General features: G+C 31.4%; 1 protein-coding gene across 5 annotated transcripts in view; it reads left to right on the top strand.

The window, feature by feature from the left end:
* LOC140040611 (diacylglycerol kinase zeta-like) overlaps positions 1 to 22,528 on the top strand; it is a 52,584-nt gene that overhangs the window by 15,755 nt on the left and 14,301 nt on the right. For 4 of the 5 annotated variants that reach the window (XM_072086672.1, XM_072086670.1, XM_072086673.1 and 1 more), the window contains exons 3-13: positions 2,422 to 2,505; positions 8,338 to 8,469; positions 10,493 to 10,630; positions 11,496 to 11,618; positions 12,334 to 12,504; positions 13,405 to 13,487; positions 14,015 to 14,189; positions 19,111 to 19,181; positions 19,658 to 19,809; positions 20,286 to 20,478; positions 21,752 to 21,860. In XM_072086672.1, the coding sequence (XP_071942773.1) occupies positions 2,422 to 2,505; positions 8,338 to 8,469; positions 10,493 to 10,630; positions 11,496 to 11,618; positions 12,334 to 12,504; positions 13,405 to 13,487; positions 14,015 to 14,189; positions 19,111 to 19,181; positions 19,658 to 19,809; positions 20,286 to 20,478; positions 21,752 to 21,860 (1,431 nt within the window). Of the gene's footprint in view, positions 1 to 2,421; positions 2,506 to 3,899; positions 3,904 to 8,337; positions 8,470 to 10,492; positions 10,631 to 11,495; positions 11,619 to 12,333; positions 12,505 to 13,404; positions 13,488 to 14,014; positions 14,190 to 19,110; positions 19,182 to 19,657; positions 19,810 to 20,285; positions 20,479 to 21,751; positions 21,861 to 22,528 lie in introns of those variants that run through there. The other variant, XM_072086674.1, reaches the window with a different exon arrangement.

Genomic DNA, 22,528 nt, shown 5'->3' with positions numbered 1-22,528 from the left:
AGTAACCCATTGGATAATCACTATCCATCATTTCATAGTCAAAATCAATCTTTGCTGTGGCAACATCATCTATCTTGATTTTCAACACGTAATCAATAACCACTTGTTGCCCCAATAATTGTGTTGCCCATCAGCAGTAATAAGGAATAATAGGCCATATCTTATTGTGTTGATATAACTAACTAATTAAAAAAATAAGAAAAATATATCCACACTTTTTTAATTAGCCTAAGTAATAGTTTTTTTCACAAGTGGAACAAACAAAAAGATTCATAAATTATGAATAATGTGTGTATGAATAATACAGTATTGAAATAATTCAAATTAATGGTGATATTTATGATTAATAAAAAAAAACACTGTTTATTGTAAATATATATGCCAAGTATCAAAGTATACAGTGCATTAATGAAAAAAAATAGGGTAAATATGTAAAATTTCAAATTTACATTTAAAGTGTATTGACGTGTCTGTGGTAATATCAAACACAGGCAAGCAATACAAAAGTACAGTATACTCGTAATACATATTTAATAATAATGCGCTGCTCTCACAGCATTTATTAGGTCCAATAAAACATCGGAAATTCGTTTTTTGTACACTATTTAAAAAAGAACGAACAAATATATAAGAACATAGTACACACTATACAAAATTGCACAAAAACATTATACATAATAATAAAAATACTTATATAAAAATTACTTAAACAGAACCAAATTATCTAGTAACGGTGTTGTTGAAAACTGTAATTGACTTAGGGATAAATGATTTGGAATAACGTGTTGTTCGCACACGGTGGGATTGAAGTCGGATTAATGATGGGAGAAAATTATATTCTTTGAAGAGGGGATGAGAAGGTTGGTTGTGATAGGATACCATAGAGATCACAGTATTTTCATATGTAGATTTCATACGACGCCCTCAATATTCGTTGCCATGCGAAACACATTTTTACTGGCTTACGAAAACAAATATGTGTGCGTGACGTATCTGGTTTTCGTTATCGTATTCGTAGCGTTGTGAAACCTCCCTAATAGTTCCATGATGACCAAGTGAATCCTTACATACAAGAATTATATTCTGTTGGTAATTTAATTTCATTCAACAGATGATGTTATTCATATAATTATTATTTTATTAATTATACCATTAAAAACCAATTTAAGAAATCAAGTAAGGGAAAGGTGAGTCCCGTATTCTCTGAACGTAAGCAAAGAATATATATCACAAGAATGAGTAATCCGCGATTTTCCCTGTAACAGTAATATTGTCCATGTGGTAGGGCGCCGCCATAAGTGTGGATGTATCTGGGATGTATACAACTTTTTGTGACGGTTTCACTAATCAAAGGCTGGACCACCGGTAGTATTTTCATGATAAAAAATGTTATCAACTACATGCCAACATCATGTTAAATACTATTTGGATATTTAATTGTTCGTTTTATGCAATTTATTTAGTAAAAACTGCCGTATAAACAGTTTGCTTTAACAACCGGGCGCTACGATAGTGTGACCGGACGAAGGATAGTTTAATAATATTCCTATATTTAACTTGTTTCTGGTAAAACAAATAAATGTTAATGACATTTAACATTTTGTCCTATTAATAACATGTATTTTATACTAATTTATATCATAAAAACAATACTTAATGTAGAGTAGTACACGGCAATGGTAAAGAATAGGCCATGCTGAGTAACGATTCATTGATTTTGGTGTTGCTGTGTTAGGCCTTTTTTGTGAACTAACTTAGCATGTTAGTAAATAATTGTCTGTAAAAGTGAATGTACACTAGTTTGTTAATAAATATGTATTATAAAATAGTTTACAATTGCAAAAACTATTATCATAATTCTATTTAATGTGACATGCATAATATCTATTAAATCAAGTCTTATTTAGTATGTATACGTCCGCCCTTATGAGGGCGGGCATCACTCACTGGAGCTCTCTGTTACAAATTTCTCATGCAAAAATCGCGAAATACTCATTCTTGTGATATATATTCTTTGACGTAAGGGAATGAGCTGTTAGGAGCTCATTGTACTAAGCCTCGGCATTATGTGGTAGGGTGGCCAGTTCCTTTCCACGCCGCCTTTTTTCTCCCTTGTATTTTCAACCAGGTATTTATTTACAGCTGAGTGGACTGGGAGTTGTCGGGAATTGAACCTGAGTCTATCTGTATGACAGTCAAGTGTCCAAACCAACTCCATACAGTTTAAAAATTGGTTAAGTTCAGTAATGGTACAAATGATAAATATCAACATTCATATAGATAGTATCACATATTAGACCACTGTAGCACAATCTCTATGGTATTAACAATTCTAATATCCTCATTATATTTCAGTTATCTCCTAAATTAAAATGTAGTTGTAATACATTTTCCTTCCTGTTATCATTTCTCTTTTTTCAGGAAAATGCGATATTAGGTGACCACTTATGGCAAGAGACAAATGCCTCAGGGGAATGTTGTTATGTCGGAGAACAAGATTGTTTGGTAAGTTACAACAATCATTTAGACCCATAGGATGTTACCATGGAAAAGAGGTTTATGACAGGGCAAAGTTCATGTAATTCTATAAATGTCATTTTGATATGACCATATTTGGTGATAATGCATGCATTGACAAAAATATGATGATGGTGGCATGCATGGATGTAGGCAAAAATTGTTATTGCAGCAAAATTACCCTGAAAGAAAAGCTCTTATGATAGGGCAAAATTCATGATTATACATACAAATTCTAATTCATTATTAGGAGTGAAACGATCATTTTAGATTTTTTCTTCTGTTTAGAGTGTCATTTGATGTTTTAATGCTAATACATATACTTTAATATTTCCCACTCTACCTCCTTCTGATCCTTGTTAATCATAGCAAGTGCTTTATCTGTTAATCTTCTTCGTTATCTCTTTTTGATCATCTTCTTTGACACGTAAGTTTTAGGAAAATGTTGAGCCTTAGTAAAAGTTTGTCCAGTCATTCATCTTGCCTAGTGATCTTCTACACTTCTGTCCCCTCCTCTAATAATAATCATTTCATCAAAATGTTTTTATTCTTTCATCTTCCTCTGACAATTTTAGAAAGCTTTAGTACATTTATAGCAAAATACTAAAAACTATGAGCAGACAAAAGAAAATATTTCAATCGAAAGCTTTTATTAATAAAAAATATATTAATGTTGAAACAGCCATACAGTAGTAAACTTATATTCAATCAATATTTTTTCAAAGAATGATTCTTATCGAAAATATAGTTAATGATTATAATCATGTATATAAAGATAGAAAGAATGAATGAATATTGAAAATCAATTATTATAATAATATGACAAAATTCTCTTTAAGATGTAACACATTTTATTTGGCAATGAGGATATGAATATTGTTTTTGATAAAAATTATTTTCAATTACAATTTATTTATATTTATACTTATTATATGCTATGATATTTTAAGTATTGGCTGTAATAATCTTTATTTATTTTATTTTAAAATATTATCATTTTCTAATAATCGATATAGTAGGTTTAAGGTATTTTTGTGTGGAAGATGTTTTAAAAGTTATTTTTACTCAATAATTTGTTAAAGGCAGTTATTTACTTTTTCTCCCTTTCTCTTCCACAATATTTTATCTGTACACGACATTCCCCATCCATGTGATACACATATGCCTTTAACAGATAATTTATAATACTTGTATGTCAGTAATTAAAATTTTTTGTTAATTAATTAAATAAATTTCATTTAAAATGTTATTATGTAGATAATTATTTTATTAATTTTTAATTCTTTGTAAATTTAACTGTTTTATAAATTGTATTTTCTTATTTAGTCATCTCATAATAATAGACGCAACTCCATCTCTTCCAAAAAGCTTGCTGCCAACAATGTGGTATATACCTGCATGTTAAGATGATTTGCATGACTGCATTAAAATTGATTCATTTGCATAAAGACACATGTGAAAATCTGAATAATTTGCATTATGACATTAAAAAAATAGTTTGCCAAATTAAATATGAGATTTAAAATTTAATTTAATAAGTTGTTGTATTTGTTATTATATAATATTAATATATTATTAACTCATCTCATTTTTAGAAGTTTTGGCAGAATAGAAAGCAAATTAAAATTAATTTTTATTTATATAATTTAATCATCTTCAAAAGAAAAAGCCAATTTATTGATCTTTCTTCTCAACTAAAATATGATCTTCATGGAATTTTTATTATATGTAAAAAAATTGCATTTTACTGATTGATAAATTTGCATAATGGAATTGAAATCAAACTTATTTACCTAAAGATGTTATTTTTTCAAATAGGAATACAGACTGATTATGCTATTTCATTTTTTTTCCTGAAATTTCCGATTAAATATTATACAATAATGTCAACTAAACTGTGATTACTGGCTGTGTTATTGCACATCACTGCATTTTACCAATTTAATACATTTGCATAATGACACATGTGGAATTTAAATTAAACAATTTTCAGAATTTAGAAGATAGACTAGGATGTGAGGATATTTGATAAAGTGTGATAGGAAAAATATGCAAGTAATGTCTCAATACAAATTTGAATTTTCTTTCCTAAAATGTTATAAAAAAAATGTATAATTATTTTAATTTCATTTTGACAGTTACACCAGGAAAGGTGTATTTTTATATTATTAAAAAAAAAAGGCCTGTAGGGTATATGTGTTTAGTGACCCCTCGTTTAACTAACCTTGTTTAATCTCCGAAATTTTGAATAACTATTACTGTACTGCATGTAAATTCTTCATTACTAATAATAATGAATATTTATTCGCATGTTCTCTGGCTGTAAAGAACTTGAATTGTTTTACAATGAATTTTTTACCATCATGCCTGAAACTAAATTAAGATCCTGATGTAGGGCGATGACAACATTGCAAAATACCGAATTTGTATATGCTTATAAATAGAATTCATTAATGATTATTCAGTAATTAATAATGGTTTAATTATATAACAATAGTAGGTTAATTAATTTTTCAGTTTGTTCTATATCTTTTTTCATGTTTTTTATTTTGTAAGTGCTGTTTGCAGAATTCCCAGGTATAACATTAATTATATATAGCGTTCATTATTCATCAAACTATATCTGCCATGTCAGACACTGTTGTGGCTTTTGTGGTTGCATTTGAATTATTCTGAGTGCTATATATATATATAGAATGTTCTATATTTAGATTCTAATCATGGAACAGTAGTTTCTCTCCATGTTATTATATCAATTAAGCGCTACCACCTATTTCATATTTTTAATCATTTGCCAATACACTTCTCACTATAATACAGTGACCGATAATTGCTCTTCGCTGCAACTCTAGTAGACAGTATTGTGGTTGCTATGGAAACTGTATTTGCATATAACTTGATTTAAAATGTGGAATGTAGGGAACGTGACAGAGCTTCAATATTAACTGGAGTAACGAATCAATAATTCGTGTCAAGACCAAATGAAAGATTTTCATTTTTCTAAGTCAACACATTTAAAGAATGTTTTACATGATTTTGTACCAAACAAAATGTATTCTTATAATATGTAATCATTCAGTACTGGAAAGATGTTGATGATGATTGTTGATCTGATTATGAGATTAAAAGTTAATTAATGATAATGTGTATAACATTAACGATGTAAAAGTTAATGGCCTTAAGTGTGAGAGGTTTCAAACGGATGAGGCAAAGATGTAATTATTAATGAGCTTTGCTGGCAACTAGGAAGCGGCGATGAACGCTGGTGGTAAAAATTGAAAATGTAAGACATTGAAAATACATACTAGAGACATACATGGAGTTGTGTGTTCAATTTAAGATCCTGCTGCTGGTGTTCCGATGCCTAAATAGTTGCCCTCGCAAATACCTCTCAGAATTATTGACAATCAAGAGAAAGCGAGAACTAAGATCTAGTCATCAGGTTCTACTGCACATTCCGAGGAGCAAACATAGTTTGGGGAGATTGGACTTTCAGTATTGCTGGACCTAGGCTCTGGAACCACCTGCCTTTGAACATTAAACACTAATCAAAACTCACATTTTCTGATATTTTTGGCAGCGCCATGATCAATAACTCTTGGAATGGCGCTATATAAATCAAACGATTAATTGGTGTTCAATAATATTAGTGATGAGAACCCTATGCCTAATTGTACCATACTGTACATGCAAAGACTCCTGTATTTTAGACTCGTCTCTCGGTCCAACATCATACTCCCAATTTTCCACATTTTCTTCCAGATTACAAAGATAACTAAATTTTGATGTATACGTGTTGATTTCTGCATTAAAATATAACAAAAAAGCTTGCACACAATCAATTTACAATATTTAAGTTTGTACGACCATCTGCGGTCATAATTTTAAATTTTTTTTTCATAGCCACTATCGATACTGCTTGTCACGTCACACACTGCACATTCTTACTTTTCCTGGTCTTGATAATAAATAGGGTGATGTTGACCTGATGATGTTGTATGTTGTACGATTTTGTTGTTGATGATTATAAGAATCTTGGTGTTTATGTCCCTTATGAGTTCTTTTCCCCACGGAGTAAAAATTTAAGCTGTAACATTATTTTTTTAAACAACTACCAAAACCAGATTCATAGAAAGGCGAGTGAGTGGCCAAACGCTTACGACAGTAGAACCGTAATACCTTGCCACATTAACATCGGCAAGGGTTCGAGCCTCACTCGATCCATGGTGCTGGTGTTAGAAATATAAACCGTAGGTTCAGTGTACACATCTGGCTCATGTGTACTTTAAAGAATCTAGTAAATCCTTCGAGATGAGTAGGAGGTTACCCCAGGGTACTAGTATACACACAGCCACTGTCACACACACACTTTTCATAACTCATCAAGAGCTCTTGATTGTCAGCATACACTGTTTAGGGTCACCATTTATAAATAAGGTGAAATAATAAAAAAAATAAATAGAAATTAACTGTTATTTTTTAATTTGTCAATAGAAACATTATAAAATAATAAAGTAATGAAAAATCCTAATCCTAGCTAAGATTACAAAATGTTAAATCACTAAAATGAAATAATTCATTCACGTAAAACCTTTCAAATTCCCTAGGAAGAAATAACTTACATTGTAATCAATATATTAACCTCATCTATACCAACTTTTATAATGAACAAACACACTGATAATATCATAATTAATCTAGTGTTAAAGTCACACCAGAGGGAATGATTTTCTACATAATTTGTCTTGGATATTCTAAGAATTAAAAAGGTGTTGTTTTGGAAACACTTTTAAATGTACAAATTATCATTATTTGTCACTCTTCTATCCCTCCCTGGTACCATACAAAATGATTGCGTTTTTTTGTTTTCGTTTTGATCTGTTTTTTTTTTTTCTTGTACGGTATCGAAATAAATCACAGCAAATCAAACATTTTGTTATTTTAGACATTTAAATTTGAATTTTGAAACTGCGACTCAAACAATAGACGTGCTATTATCTATTATCATTATTTTATCATACGCGCAAGACAGGCTTACCTTCCCCTACTATCATTATTTACTACTACCACTCATAAAAACGGAGACAAAAAAAATGGTTGAAATCGTAATCACAAGATTATGTAAATGACAGGTACTGAAAAATCCTGGTTTAATAGGGGAAGAAATTTGCTTAATTGTTTTATAACTATCTATCTCAGAATTTAGTTTAGAAGTGGTAGAATGAGAACGGTAAATGCGCAGACGGACTGTTACAAGTACTCGTTCTACCCAGCTGGGATACGACATTATAACAAAAGATTTGTTAGAAAGTTCTTTTTTCCCTTTTTTTATATTTATGTAAGGCAAGCCAAGATATGAGCACTGTAATTTCCATTATATTGGATAATAAAAGGAATCTGTGTTTGTATCTGTTTTATTTGCAAATTTTATGAGAAATAGCTGATAGATATAGTATGACACTTCACAAATGTTTTGTTTCATAATTATGCAATAGACTAACTGCAGCCATGCAAAACACTGTTACCATTAATTCAGCAATTGCATAATAGTGCCTGATAATTCATGCAAGGATACCTGGACAACAAGCATGAGGGAATTTACAGTGCATCATAGTATAAAGGGTTTCACACCTGTCCTAGCACAGTTCCGGAAACACGACGCTCCACGTGGCTATGCGCCAATTGAAAATGCGTATAGCTGCGTGAAAACGAAACATTGACGTTGATGGTGCCTGACTGGAACCGTGCCGGAACAGGTTTGAAAGATCCAAGGCATCTTTTAAATATATTTAATCAATTTTTTTTTCTTTAATTATGCAGAAAACTGGTTCACGAAGAAAATGTTCATCATGTAAAATTATTGTACATACATCTTGTATGAGGCAGCTTGAAAGAATCAACTTTAAGTGTAAACCGAATTTCAGAGATGCAAGTTTTAGAAATTACCGTGACGTAAGTAAACTATGATATTTCTGACAGATTATTATTTAAGCACATAAGTCTACGATATGTAAAGTGTTAATCCTATAAATGAAGAGGTAAATCCAATAAAATGTTTTTAACAATGGTAGAGTGGTTATAATGTCAGTTTTCTAATCCCATGCTTCTGGGTTCAATTCTGTAATATTCAACTTCATCACAGAGATTTTCATACTAGAAAATAACCTGAAATCACTAACCAATCACATATCGTGGTCCCAACTTCTGTCAAGTTTATAAAGGTTCCACATCTGTTATGTTTAAATTTGAGTTAATTTACGTGAATAAGTGCATTTTGTAGGATTGTAGATAATAAATAAATCATTTTGTTTGAGTTAATTTAGTTTGAAATATTAAATATTTAAATATATTTGTACTGCATGATGTTTTGTAATTGTGAACAATTATTAACTTTTGTATCTATACATATTGTAACTATGACTGTAATTTTGTGCTGGGCAAACCTCTTGTTACGAGAGTGTTCCTCAGTTTAGAAAGGAGAGTAACTAATAAATATTATTATTATTATTAACATACATGCCAGAATGATAGTTAACTGTGCAAACCTAATGAAAACTAGATTTGAACTAGTCGGCAAACTGTGCAAACCTAACGAAAACTAGATTTGAACTAGTCAGCAAACCGTGCAAACCTAACGAAAACTGATTTGAACTAGTCAGCAAACTGTGCAAACCTAACGAAAACTATATTTGAACTAGTCAGCAAACTGTGCAAACCTAACGAAAACTATATTTGAACTAGTCAGCAAACTGTGCAAAACCTAATGAAAACTAGATTTGAACTAGTCAGCAAACTGTGCAAACCTAACGAAAACTAGATTTGAACTAGTCAGCAAACTGTGCAAAACCTAATGAAAACTAGATTTGAACTAGTCAGCAAACTGTGCAAACCTAACGAAAACTAGATTTGAACTAGTCAGCAAACTGTGCAAACCTAACGAAAACTATATTTGAACTAGTCAGCAAACTGTGCAAACCTAACGAAAACTAGATTTGAACTAGTCAGCAAACTGTGCAAACCTAACGAAAACTAGATTTGAACTAGTCAGCAAACTGTGCAAAACCTAATGAAAACTAGATTTGAACTAGGCAGCAAACTGTGCGAAACCTAATGAAAACTAGATTTGAACTAGTCACTGTTCAAACCTAATGAAAACTATATTTGAACTAGTCAGCAAATTGTTCAAACCTAATGAAAACTAGATTTGAACTAGTCAGCAAACGGTTCAAACCTAACGAAACTAGATTTGAACTAGTCAGCAAACTGTGCAAACCTAATAAAAACTAGATTTGAACTAGTCAGCAAACTGTGCAAACCTAATGAAAACTAGATTTGAACTAGTCAGCAAACTGTGCAAACCTAATGAAAACTAGATTTGAACTAGTCAGCAAACTGTGCAAACCTAACGAAAACTGATTTGAACTAGTCAGCAAACTGTGCGAAACCTAATGAAAACTATATTTTAACTAGGCAGCAAACTGTGCAAAACTTAATGAAAACTAGATTTGAACTAGTCAGCAAACTGTGCAAACCTAATGAAAACTAGATTTGAACTAGTCAGCAAACTGTTCAAACCTAATGAAAACTAGATTTGAACTAGTCGGCACAAACACAATGTACCACAATAAAAGTAATTTTGATGCTACAGTAAAACCCCTTCTTTGAAACACCTATTTAAGGACACAGCGGGCATCTTTATTCCTGTGAAACAAACAAAGGGAAATACGTGTTTTGACACTAGTACCACTACCAACCCCATTTATTTTTTTATTTTAACCATATTTAATGAGAGTGATCCATCCAGCAGTGGCTGATCATTTGGGACCCTCAGAACATACCCATTCAGGAGACACCTATTTTTATGATACTTTGTTGGGTCCTGAGTAACTTCTACGGTATAATAGTTTTACACCACTCTATTCAATTTGAGTCCAGTTCAGTTTAAAAATAACCTTTTCAAAATGTCTTTTTTTAGAATCTAGTTGTACGACATCACTGGGTACACAGAAGGCGACAGGAAGGAAAATGTAAACAATGTGCTCGTGGCTTTCAACAAAAACTTTTCCAGCAAAAAGACATCATAGCGATTAGTTGTTCTTGGTGCAAAGTAGCAGTATGTATTCAACTGTTTGTATACTTAAACACTAAATACTAAATGAAAATAATAAACCCAATATATTTGTATATCATGGTTGGATCTAGGATTTTTTTAAAGGGAAAGCTCTAACATAATAATATTAATAGTAAAATTTAATTTTAGCTGTCAAACGCATGACCCAAGCACTACTCCACTGAATCTCAATATTATCATTATTATTATTAATAATATCATTATTATCATATTTACACACTCTGACAGTTATAGAAACACTGATAAACAAGAAATATTTCTTACAAAAAACACCGCTCGACATTTTAAAATGAATCATTGTTCTTTTGAGAGAAACAATGATAATAAAAAAATGAGCAAAGCAATTGTCAATCATATATAATGATTGTATCAGAATGATAATTGCAATATGGTTCCTCATATTTTTCTAAATACCATCCTTATTTTGAACTCAATTTGAACTGATATGATAGCTTAGAAAATCATTATTTTATTTCATTCATTGGAAAGGTTCTTATGTCTCAAAGAAAATAAAGGTAGATGGTTGTCAACCATACCTTTCAAATAATCTTTATTGCAATCATAATATTTATAAAATATTATTAATATATTAGATAATTACAATTCATATACATACAAAGGAACACATTACCTTAACACACATACAATTACCTACTACTAAAAACTCACTTTCGATAGATTTGCTGTTTTACTACAGCAACTGTTGAACATCAAGTTATCGTTTTTAAGATTACATACAATATTGTTAAAATAATTGAAACAGCAACAAAAATAGTAAAGCAGCGAGTAAGAGAATTTAGAACTTTCGAATAACACTAACTGTATGTATTTTTGTTCGTTTTATTAGTATCATAGTAAAGTGTCTTGTTTTACAATGGGTCTAATTGAGGAACCGTGTAATCTTGGAGTTTTTGCATCGTGCATTATTCCACCAACATGGATTATTCGTCTGCCCAAACAAAGAGTTCCGGTGAGTATATATTTACCTATGCATCATTATTTTTTCATATCCAACCATGGGCTACACTACTACTATAGATTTTACTAACCCATTTTGTACTGTATGCCCAAACAAAGTGATAACAGGGCTGGAGCCAGAATAAGGAAAACGAGGCGCTTGCCTCTTCCGAAATTTTTACCACCCACCCCAATTTCCCAGCACAGATCGTCATATTTTATATTAATAATTATATTTAAAGCACCTTTGCCTCGTCTGATTTTAACCTCTTGCTATATGGCCTTGATAACATTACATATTGTACATTATCAGCCATGGTGTTAACTATTTTTGCACATCATGTTGATGGAAATCGTGGATAATGGAAATTTAGTACATAGGTTTGCTAAGCATTGTACTAAATTGATCTTTTTTAAATTTGATCCTTTTTTTATTCTAATGTAAGTTTTCTGACCACTCTTGATCTTCAAGCGCTGCCTAATATTACCATGTACGAGCAAGGTAATTCTTTTCTAGCCTTTTTTCTATTCATTCGCCTTGATCAAGTTTACGATGGTTATTAGTGAGTGATTTCTTCCTAACTTAACCCTGGGCAAAAGAAGTGAATGTATTAATTGTTACCATACTCCACTATCAGTGATCTATCACAACAACAACAAAAAAAGAACCATCTAAAAAAAAAGAGAAATCTGTTTATTTAGAAAGCTATGATTGAATTTCTTTGTAGACGTCTTTTAAGTCATCACAAAGGAGGAAACGACGTTCATCAACAAAGCGTCGAGTGAGCAGCAAAAAAGAGGAAAGCAAGCCGACAAGACCCTTTGTGATCAAATCAATTCCATCTCCTCATGTCAAGCCTTTACTGGTTTTCATTAATCCAAAAAGCGGTGGTAATCAGGTTAGTTCTGTGTAATTTAAGGCTCATCATTCTAAAACTAATGTTTACAATATGCAACATCTAATCTACAAAAGAAAAGACCATACATTTGCGCAATTTATAAAACTACAGTCGCCATTTACCAATCATACTAAGAGCGAGAAAAACACATTATAATAGAACACATACAATTCTCCTATCTAAGTAAATACCACCAATGATTATTCAAATATGAACATTCTTTATTGCAACAAGGTAAGCATTGTTGAATTTACAATATTAAAATAACAATAAAATATTTAAAAGTTTACATTACAATATATATAGAAATGACATCAAAATATATACCCAAGTCATATATATAATATGTTTATTGTATATACTTAGTATTTCACTTCAGTGGTGACTACAACTGGCCCATAACCAAGTTTACTGAAAGAAGATGGTTCATCTTACATTCATAATATATTGTTATTACAATAACAGTAGGGAATACAAGGGGGAATGACTGGCATATTATTATTTTAATGTGTTATTATAAATTAATATTTGTAATGACTTGAACAATTAACATATAAATATTAAACATTTTGTAAAAAGATTAGATAAGTTGCATTTAATGAAAGTCAATCATTATATTGCCTAGCTACTGTACCTTTTCATATAGCATTTTTTTGAACAATTTTCTATATTTTAGCACTGTACAAACTTACCCTTGGTCCTTTTCATCTTTTAATGTTTTTTATTCTGTATTTTTTAGCTACTGTACCTTTTTCATATTGCATTTTTTTTTAATTTTTATATAATTTAGCATTGTAAAATTGTAGGTCATCAACCATAAAATAAAATCATTTATTTGTTTATTCTCTGAATATTACCCCAAATCATTGTTATTACATGATTCTGTGCTTCTTACAATAGGGTGCTAAGTTGTTGGTGAAATTCCAGTGGTTACTTAATCCCCGCCAGGTATTTGACCTAATGCTGGATGGACCGAGAGAAGCGTGAGTATAAAGATTAAAAGGACTTTGAAAATAAAACCTTTCACGGTCAATAGTACCCACAACAAGTAATTAACCTTGGACATTGGTTGTAGTTTTATTTGTTTTATTCAAATATAATTTGTTAATATATGAAAACTGTCAACGCAATCCATTTTATTGGGATTAATCTTCCTTCGGGGTAATAACTGTTATTAAATTTTAAAGTTATGTAAATATATGTTAAAAGGTTTCATATACAGATGCACACATATTTACTGTTAGAAGCTGGTAGGCATACCCTGTTTATTACTTCAAACAGACAGGCAGACTAGACAAGTTTACAATAAGTCATACATCGCCTTCCTTTATTTGTATATGTAGGCCTACACAATGTTAAATTTGGATGTCTCTATGGCATCAAAGATAAAACATTTCATAATAGATTATCAATTTAATTAGATGTAAACGAATAAAAAGTTTTTTCATATAGTTACTTTATACAAGTAGTAGTAGTTTATCATATAAATTGTTTCCTTGAAATGTTTCAGATTGGAAGTGTATCGCAAAGTACCTAATCTACGGATTCTTGTAGGTGGAGGAGATGGCACTGTTGGATGGATCCTATCGGAACTTGACAAACTCAAGTTTAAGCCATTTCCTCCTGTTGCTATAATTCCACTGGGAACAGGAAATGATCTTGCACGAACATTAAACTGGGGAGGGGTAAGTCTATATACTGTATTTCTCCAAACAAAAATGTGGTATGGTCATTCATATATTCTGTTATCTGGTGTATATAGCATTATTTATAATTTGTTTTACAACTAATTAAATATAGTTCTCCATTTAATGTTATCACTATAGTAGATTACTAATCACTAGGCTGAACTAGATTACTCCTACCTTCAGAAGATCTACTGGCAATTTACACAGACGAGTGGTAACGGTAATAAAAATATAGAATCTTTGTTGTTCCTTATGACCATTTACACACAATGTGAAGAGAACTCGTGGTTTCCGCTCAGGATGATAGATACAGATTCTACATGGAACAAGCTACACAGTTTTCTAGTTTAATGTTACCACTCGCCTGTGTAAATTTGCTTTTACTTCTAAAACACATAATTGAGACTTTTAAATTTTAAATAGACCAAAGCGTATTATGTTTAACCATATATTTCATTCATAATATTGTTTTTATTATTCATTATTATAATTAATTATAACTTTAAACAATGATAGCTACGACACAATGTGTCTGAACACATTCTTTAGGGGTTATAAATTTGGTTATAGGGAAAATTGCGGATCATCCACTATTTAAATCCAGGAAGGTTAGCTCATATCACTGTTCAACTCCACTGCATTAAGCAGAACAAAATGTACTATTAATAACAGATAACATAGGTTTGTTTTTTTGATCAGTAAAGAAATGAATATAAAATATAGAATAACATGCTTTTATGGGAATTAATCTTGACCTTGCCAACAGCTTATCTGTAAGGTATTCTTAATGATTTGCATTATGTCATAGTTATTGTGGATGCTGATAATGCCATGAACATTCGTCGATGTTCACATTCATAATGTTCTTTAACAACTAATTATTAGATGTGTTTCGAATCATATGGCTTTTAATCATGTTGCTACGGAAGTAAATTATGTCTTCACGTTCGGAATTAATTATTTTGATATTGGGCTTAAAATTTTTGCTGAGACTTAAATCATAACATATCGAGTGTTAACCCTAATTCCTGTGATGGATGTCAATTTTTTTGATAGAAAACTATAATTCAGCCTAAAACTGTATTAATTGCATATGCTGTAGAGTTTGAGGCAATTTAACTTATCCTAGCCTACTCCTCAGGTTGAATCATTCATCCTTGTTACTTCATTTAGGTACATTGTACATGTAACACAAGACTGTTAACCTTGCATGCTTTAATGAATGTATGAATGAAAAGAAGAATTATCCTAAAAAAACCTTAGTTAACTTCTTTTATATAATATAGTAGAATTTGAGGTAAATGAACCTAGCTTGAATATATTTCAACCTTAATTTCTGTGTTTACTGATAGAAGATTGAAAAATTCTAGAACTGTATAAATAAAACACCGATTAGAGTACCTAGGTTACCCTACTTGGAGTATCAAACCAAATGTCAACAATATTCCTAATCCTATTTTCTAACATTTCCTCTCCGGAATCTATCCCTCAAAAATGTTTATAATGACCTGTTTCTACTGCCAAATAAGGTATATTTTCTAAATACCATATATACGGTATATTTTTGGCAGCAGAAATGGTGCTTGCAAAAGTATACCGTTTTTCACCCTACTAAATTTGTGGATGAAATACTGTATTTTGTGTATCATTTTCTGCTTCCAATACAAAAATACTGTATGTTTTATTTTCTATAAGCTTTTTACACATGGATAGTCTATAGTCAATGAAAGTAAGGAACAACATCACAACATTTGCAATTAATCTGTTTGAGAACAAAGATTTTGGGAAACTTAAAAGGGAACAAACAGGACAGCCAGATTTAGAAAGATAATTTAGGAAAAATTAAGAGAGTACGGGTTGCAGACTTGCTGAAACAAGTCAATAAAAGAACAAAAAGAAACTGAATGCAAAGTCTACAACATCGCCAAAGATAAATTCTAATTCGCGCAAGGAAGGATATCTTGTCCCCATTTGGATCGAAAGGCAGGTTGGGTACAAAATATGAATTTTAACATGACCACCCAAGATAGTACTTCTAGCAGAAACAGGGTACTAAAAAATATAGTATAAAATATACTGTATTTTATACCGTATTTTGAGGATATACAGCAGAAACAGGCCCTAATAAAACATGCTGACATTTAAATGGAAAAATTGTAAAAATCATTGTAACTCTAGTTGTTTTTATATCAAATGAAACGAAACAGAATATGTTTAGTTTTTCGAACATTTTTATTATCATATCATTTTATGTTGTTTTGTATGACCACAATTTCAAACAATAGATTTTCCAATTTTGTAAAAATGAACCTATTATGTAAGTTGTAGCATGTTTCATAATGTGACAGAACCTTTGAAATTAACTGCACATTAGCTATGCACCATAAATTGATGATGTCATCAAGGTGTATGTTGTATGTACTTTGGTAGCAGGTGATTTCACCTCAATGGTGAGATATCTCTTTTTAGCTTTCCACCTGGTGAGGAAACACACTGGAAACTGTCATTATAATAAATCTGTATTATTTACACTTTATTGAAAAACACATATTGACATTAATAACAAATTGGTAGTTGTACTTAAAGAGGTATTGTCCCCCAAAAACATGAAAAATAAAGACTAATAAAATCAGACTTTGAATATATTATTTTGTAGTTTTAATAAAGTAAAAAATGGAAAAATTTATGTTTTCACTTATAAATGACAAAATAAATGGTTAAATTAAACCAGAAATCCATTGGCTGGCAGCGAATTTGAAAATTTTTTTTGCTTCGAATTACAGTTTTTTTAATAGGTAAATGCATTTTTTTGGCCAAACTATGAGATGAAATTAAAATGGCATATTCAACAACAAAAATAACAAGAATTATTTTTTCATGGGGACAATACATCTTTAATTAAGGTACTGGCTTCCCTTCATTAGTTGAACAAGTTCTTTGTTTTCACAATTTGGGTATTCAATGTATTTCATATCCAATAAATAAACTAGATCTGAACTCGTCACTTGAGGACGAGTTTGGTTATCCGCCCGCAACAAAATGTATCTTGCGCATTCAAGTACTTTTCAGTTGTGACTTTTTCAAAAAAATTAGCCTATTCAAAATTAAAACTGCCCTTTAAGTGTAATAACCAAACAAATCCTTTTATTTAATTGTTTTCCCGTGATGAGATTTGAACCCAGTACCTCTGATACCAAAGTCGGTTGCACTACACATCGAGCCATATGAGCACCTGCTGAAGAAAATCCGAAAAAAGAGTCCTCGTTCATTCGGTATGTCGTGAATCCCCTCGATGCAAGTTGATTATTACATATCAAACGTAAATCATAAATTTTACTATGATGAAATCTTCACAAATTTTAAACAGTGACATATTAGCAAAGTGCATACTTTCAAGTTTTATATATCAACATGTAAAGAAAAAAGATAAACGTTATGTTTATTGTTTTGCTCTTTGAATATGTTATTGTTTGTTTGATGATAAAAATTTCGAAAATTATATTTAATATGCAAATAATGTAGCCATCAAACACGTTTTAACATTCAACACTATAATAAATCAGATCTACGATTCACAGACTGTAATAAAATAAAATAAAAAATGGGGGTAACCTTGCATTCTGATGAACTGTATCACTTTTAAAAGTAGACATATTTTGCAACATTTTCACAATTTGTTGACGTTTTCGTGCGCAACCAGTCATGTTTAACGTGCTCGTCGAACGCCATTTCAAGTTGAAAAGTGAATAAAATAACGTAAAATTGTTAACCTAAGTTTGAAAAACACAATTTATGTAAAAGAAAAGCTTATACGCGTTCCCTGCGCCGTGCGTGCGTAAAAATGTGGGCACCTTTTTTTAAACCCTTAAAATGACCTGAAACGTGCTCTAATTTAATCAGAAATTAATTTGAAGCATTTTAAAATTTCAAACGCCGTTTACGCACGCACTTTCTAATGTTACAAAATTCGGTAGGGATAAAAAAGTTAACAATTAATGTAAAGCAAACGTGGCTGAAAATTACGTTAAAAAATATTTATCTGTTTCAAAGTTATGATCAATTTAAGATTTTCAGAAAATCGCGCGTAACTTACGATACGCGCCTCTGACAGCGTCCAAAAGCTTGGCTGCACATCTTCAGTTAAATGTCTATATGTTGACCAAGTTACAACATGTTATGTTCACGCATTGCAGAGAAACAGCGTGTACAAATTTGGAGCATTTTAAAATTTCAAACGCAATTTACGCGCAAACTTTCTAGTGTCCAAAAATGTGCTAAAGATTGAAAAAGTTAGCCATTGATGTGAAGAAAACGTGGCTGCAAGTTACGTTAAAAAATATTTATCGGTTTCGAAGTTATGATCAATTTAAGATTTTCAGAAAATCGCGCGTAACTTACGCTACGCGGCTCTGACAGCGTCCAAAAGCTTGGCTGCACATCTTCAGTTAAATGTCTAAATGTTTACCAAGTTACAACATGTTATGTTAACACGTTGCAGAGAAACGTCGCGTACAAAAAGTGGCGGAAAGAAAGAAGAATAATAAAAAAAAAGAAACTACAATTCCAAGGGCTTATCCGCTTGAGGCGGATAACCAATAATGAAAAAGTGATTAGTATGAGAGTACAGAGATTTATTTGTACATGAATTGTATGTAAGGGAAGAATTTTAAAATATAGATATTTAATTTATATTAATCAAAAGACAAACAATTACTGAAAACTTAAAATGCTGTGCATATAAGTGATTAGATGTCAATGGAAATTCAAAATTTAAATAAACAAAAACCTAAAACAAAACAGCCAGAAAGAAATTTTGCAGAGTTTTTGGGCAGCCCTAACCCATCTTCAGTACAAGTGAGAGTATTAATAAAATTATTAAATATTATATTAATGATATATAATTGTATTATTTTTCTAGGGCTACACTGATGAGCCAATTTCTAAGATACTAAGTTATGTTGAGGATGGTCCTGTTTCACAGCTTGACAGGTTTGTATAACAAAATATACTCACTATGATTGTTGTTTTCCTCAAAAACATATTCACATTCTGTAGGGAATGACAGTATATATCTTCAATCTAACCTAAGTCATGGGGTGCCTGGGGAGGAGGTATTTTCCCAGACTGGGCCAGTGTGCCCCTTTAGGCAGTGAAATTAAATTACCATTACGGTACCATAAAAAAATTGACTGAATTTTAAAGTAAAACTCTGTCTACACATGAAGACTTCATGGTCTTTATTTGACCAAAAAAATGTGATGTGCCCATATATGGACACAATGATATCATATCACTACCATATTTGGGCACATTGCATTCATTTTTTTCTATCTAGCTTATGTGCATTCAGCCACTTTCACTACAACTTTTAAATATTTGACTAAATTAAATCAGTTGACATATCATAGTGCAGTAGAATACTGTTGGTGTAATGATTAATATTTTGAAATGTATTTATGTTACAGATGGGATCTATTTGTGGAGAAAAATCATGTAGTTGACTATACAGCAATGGAGAACGAAAGGGTTGTGGATGAACTACCACTAAACGTTGTTAATAATTACTTCAGTTTGGGAGCTGATGCAGCGACTGTTTTAGATTTCCATGAATCTAGAGGTTTGCAATAAGTTTGTTTTCCAACTGCAACTTTTGTAGAACTATAGAATAGGACATCCCCTATTCAAAAGGGACACCACTATTAAAGTGACACTTTCTTATGAAGAAAACGAGGGGTATATACTTTATTCAGAGGACACCTCTATAGGTGACACTTTGTTGGGTCTTAAAGGTGTCTTCCTAATAGGTTTTCTACTATAATTGTTATATAACTAGTCATTTAAAAAGTTAACTAAACCTCTTATTTAAATAGTTGGATAAGAGCACTTGAAAAATATATATAAGAAAACTGATTTCCTTTCTCTTTTCAATTGTTGTGTAAAGTACTTATTTATAAAATTTATAAACTATAACATGGGGAAAATACATTTTTTCTTAAAATGTACATACTTGATTAATTTTTGTATAATAATAAAAAAAATGTTTAATTCTAATATAATTTTAATTAACAAAATATTTCTTTTTTTTCCAAACAGAGGCTAACCCAGAAAAGTTCAACAACAGGCTGCGTAACAAGTTATACTATGCTCGTGTCGGTGGAAGTGATTTCCTAAAACGATCCTCCAAAGATCTTACAAAGCAGATTACAGTGGAATGTGATGGTGTTGATCTGACACAGAAAATACAAGACCTTAAAATTCATTGTTTAGTCTTTCTTAATATTTCAAAGTAAGTGATTGATATAAACATGTGTAACATTCTAGTGCATAATTGATTGTATTCTTAAATATATCTTTTACATATTTCTACACCTCATCAATACTGGTGTCAGACAATTTGTATGTATGTACCAATGATAACCCACGATCCAGTTGTGGTGAATTGGAGACACTATTTTTTGGTGGAAACCATCTCATCCAAAAGGTGGTGCAGTATAACCATGCATTCCAAGCCACCAGTTTAAACTTAGGCTGTGTTCGGATGTAAAATCAGTTACATGTGTAACTTTACATATGTAATCAGTAATCGTTCGGAAAATGAACAATTAACACATGTAAACTCATATTTCATGCATCTCTTTACACTATTAAGGTAAAATTGCTGCTTATCTTGCGGTTAATCAGCTTGCGGTTTAAGGTGTAATTCAAAATTGGATTTTTGAAACAGCAAGTTTATCTCAAAATTTACACCACACGCGACTATTACTTGTGTAAATTTGTTCCGTCCGAATGGGCTCATAGCAGCGATTTTTTGTTTTTATATATTTAGGCAAATTGCCAAGTATAACCAAAAGCGAATTCATACAATATATCCTTCTTAAAGATGGTAATGGGAGTTGAGTTATTATATTATATGTCATTAGAAAAAATGCTGACACTGACAGGACTTCAACCCAAGACCCTTAGATTGGTAGTCAAGCATCATAACCACTAAGCCACAACTCCACTCCTAAATAGATAGATTTGAACAAGGCAATTTGGTCCTTTAACATGGTTCTGTTGTATAACTACTACCCAACAACTTTAAAGCCGATTTTCCAATAGGCGAATTTGTTCGCGCGAATCCAACATTTCGAAGAGAGAAAAATCGCCTACTCTCTTTCCACTACATGAGCGAATAGCTGCGACGTTCATGTTCCTCGCGGGGTTGCTGGGCTTTTCGATTTGCATGAGTGCTCATGAAAGCGTCATAGCTCATTTTCTGAGCTCTGATTGGTTGCGCAATATTTCGCTTCGCGAAGTAGAAACAATTCGAACTAGTAAATTTTGCTGAAGCGAAAAATCAAAGGAACTAGAATTTGTTGAAGAAGGGAGTATGACAGACAGAAACTCAAATACGCATGCGCATAGCATGACGCTTTCGATTCGCGCGAACAAATTTGCCTAGTGGAAAATCGGCTTAACATGTCAATTAAGCAAGCAAGCTTTAAACAGTCAATACATGTCTGTATATGGTTATTATGGTTTATTTTACTGAAACTATGTAATTTCTGTTTTGATAGATATGGTGCTGGATGTAGTCCTTGGGGTAACCCAAGTACACATCAGTTTGAACAACAGCGACAAGATGATGGATACTTAGAGGTTATTGGATTCACACCTTCTCAAATTGTAAGACACTAGACATTCTTTGTATTGTATTAGCTACCTCAACGGTTCAACTAAATTATTTTAGGCCTACCGTGTATCTAAAGTTTAGTGCCTAAAAGACGCAGACTAAATGACACAGGATAGTTTTTTTACAACTATGATTATTATTATTTTTTTCATACAGATAACTTTTATTTGCTAAAATAAACTAGAAATTGCATTGCTTAATTATCACAAAGACAGATATAAAAATTTAGTATAACAGTGTAGTATAATAATGTTGTACAGTATAACAATATAATAATATATATACACATCCAACATGGATGGATAAACTATTTTATAATTTTTCGTGATTATAAACTAAGGGCCTGTTCAGACCTACGGAGTTATGCTTTCGTATTGTACGCGGCGTACAAGTCCATAGGTCTGAACCAGGAAAAGATTAGTGGAAGCCACCTCGTACGACACTGATATTTCGTACGCTACGAAAGCTCAAAGTATGAGTTTAGTGGACGTCACTTACAATACAAAAGTCGCGCATCGATGAATATGACCTAGGTTAGATATCTAGCCAATCAAATTACAATATTCGCCACATCACATCGTGACATGTGCTCCTCATCGTATAGCCAAGCTGATCCATTTGTTGTGATCGGTGAACGTGCGAAAAAATCATACCTTTTGTT

The sequence above is a fragment of the Antedon mediterranea genome, chromosome 2 (genome assembly GCF_964355755.1).
Source record: "Antedon mediterranea chromosome 2, ecAntMedi1.1, whole genome shotgun sequence".
Taxonomy (NCBI): domain Eukaryota; kingdom Metazoa; phylum Echinodermata; class Crinoidea; order Comatulida; family Antedonidae; genus Antedon; species Antedon mediterranea.
The sequence above is the reverse complement of the archived record's forward strand: the minus strand, read 5'-3'. Positions and strand labels throughout refer to the sequence as shown.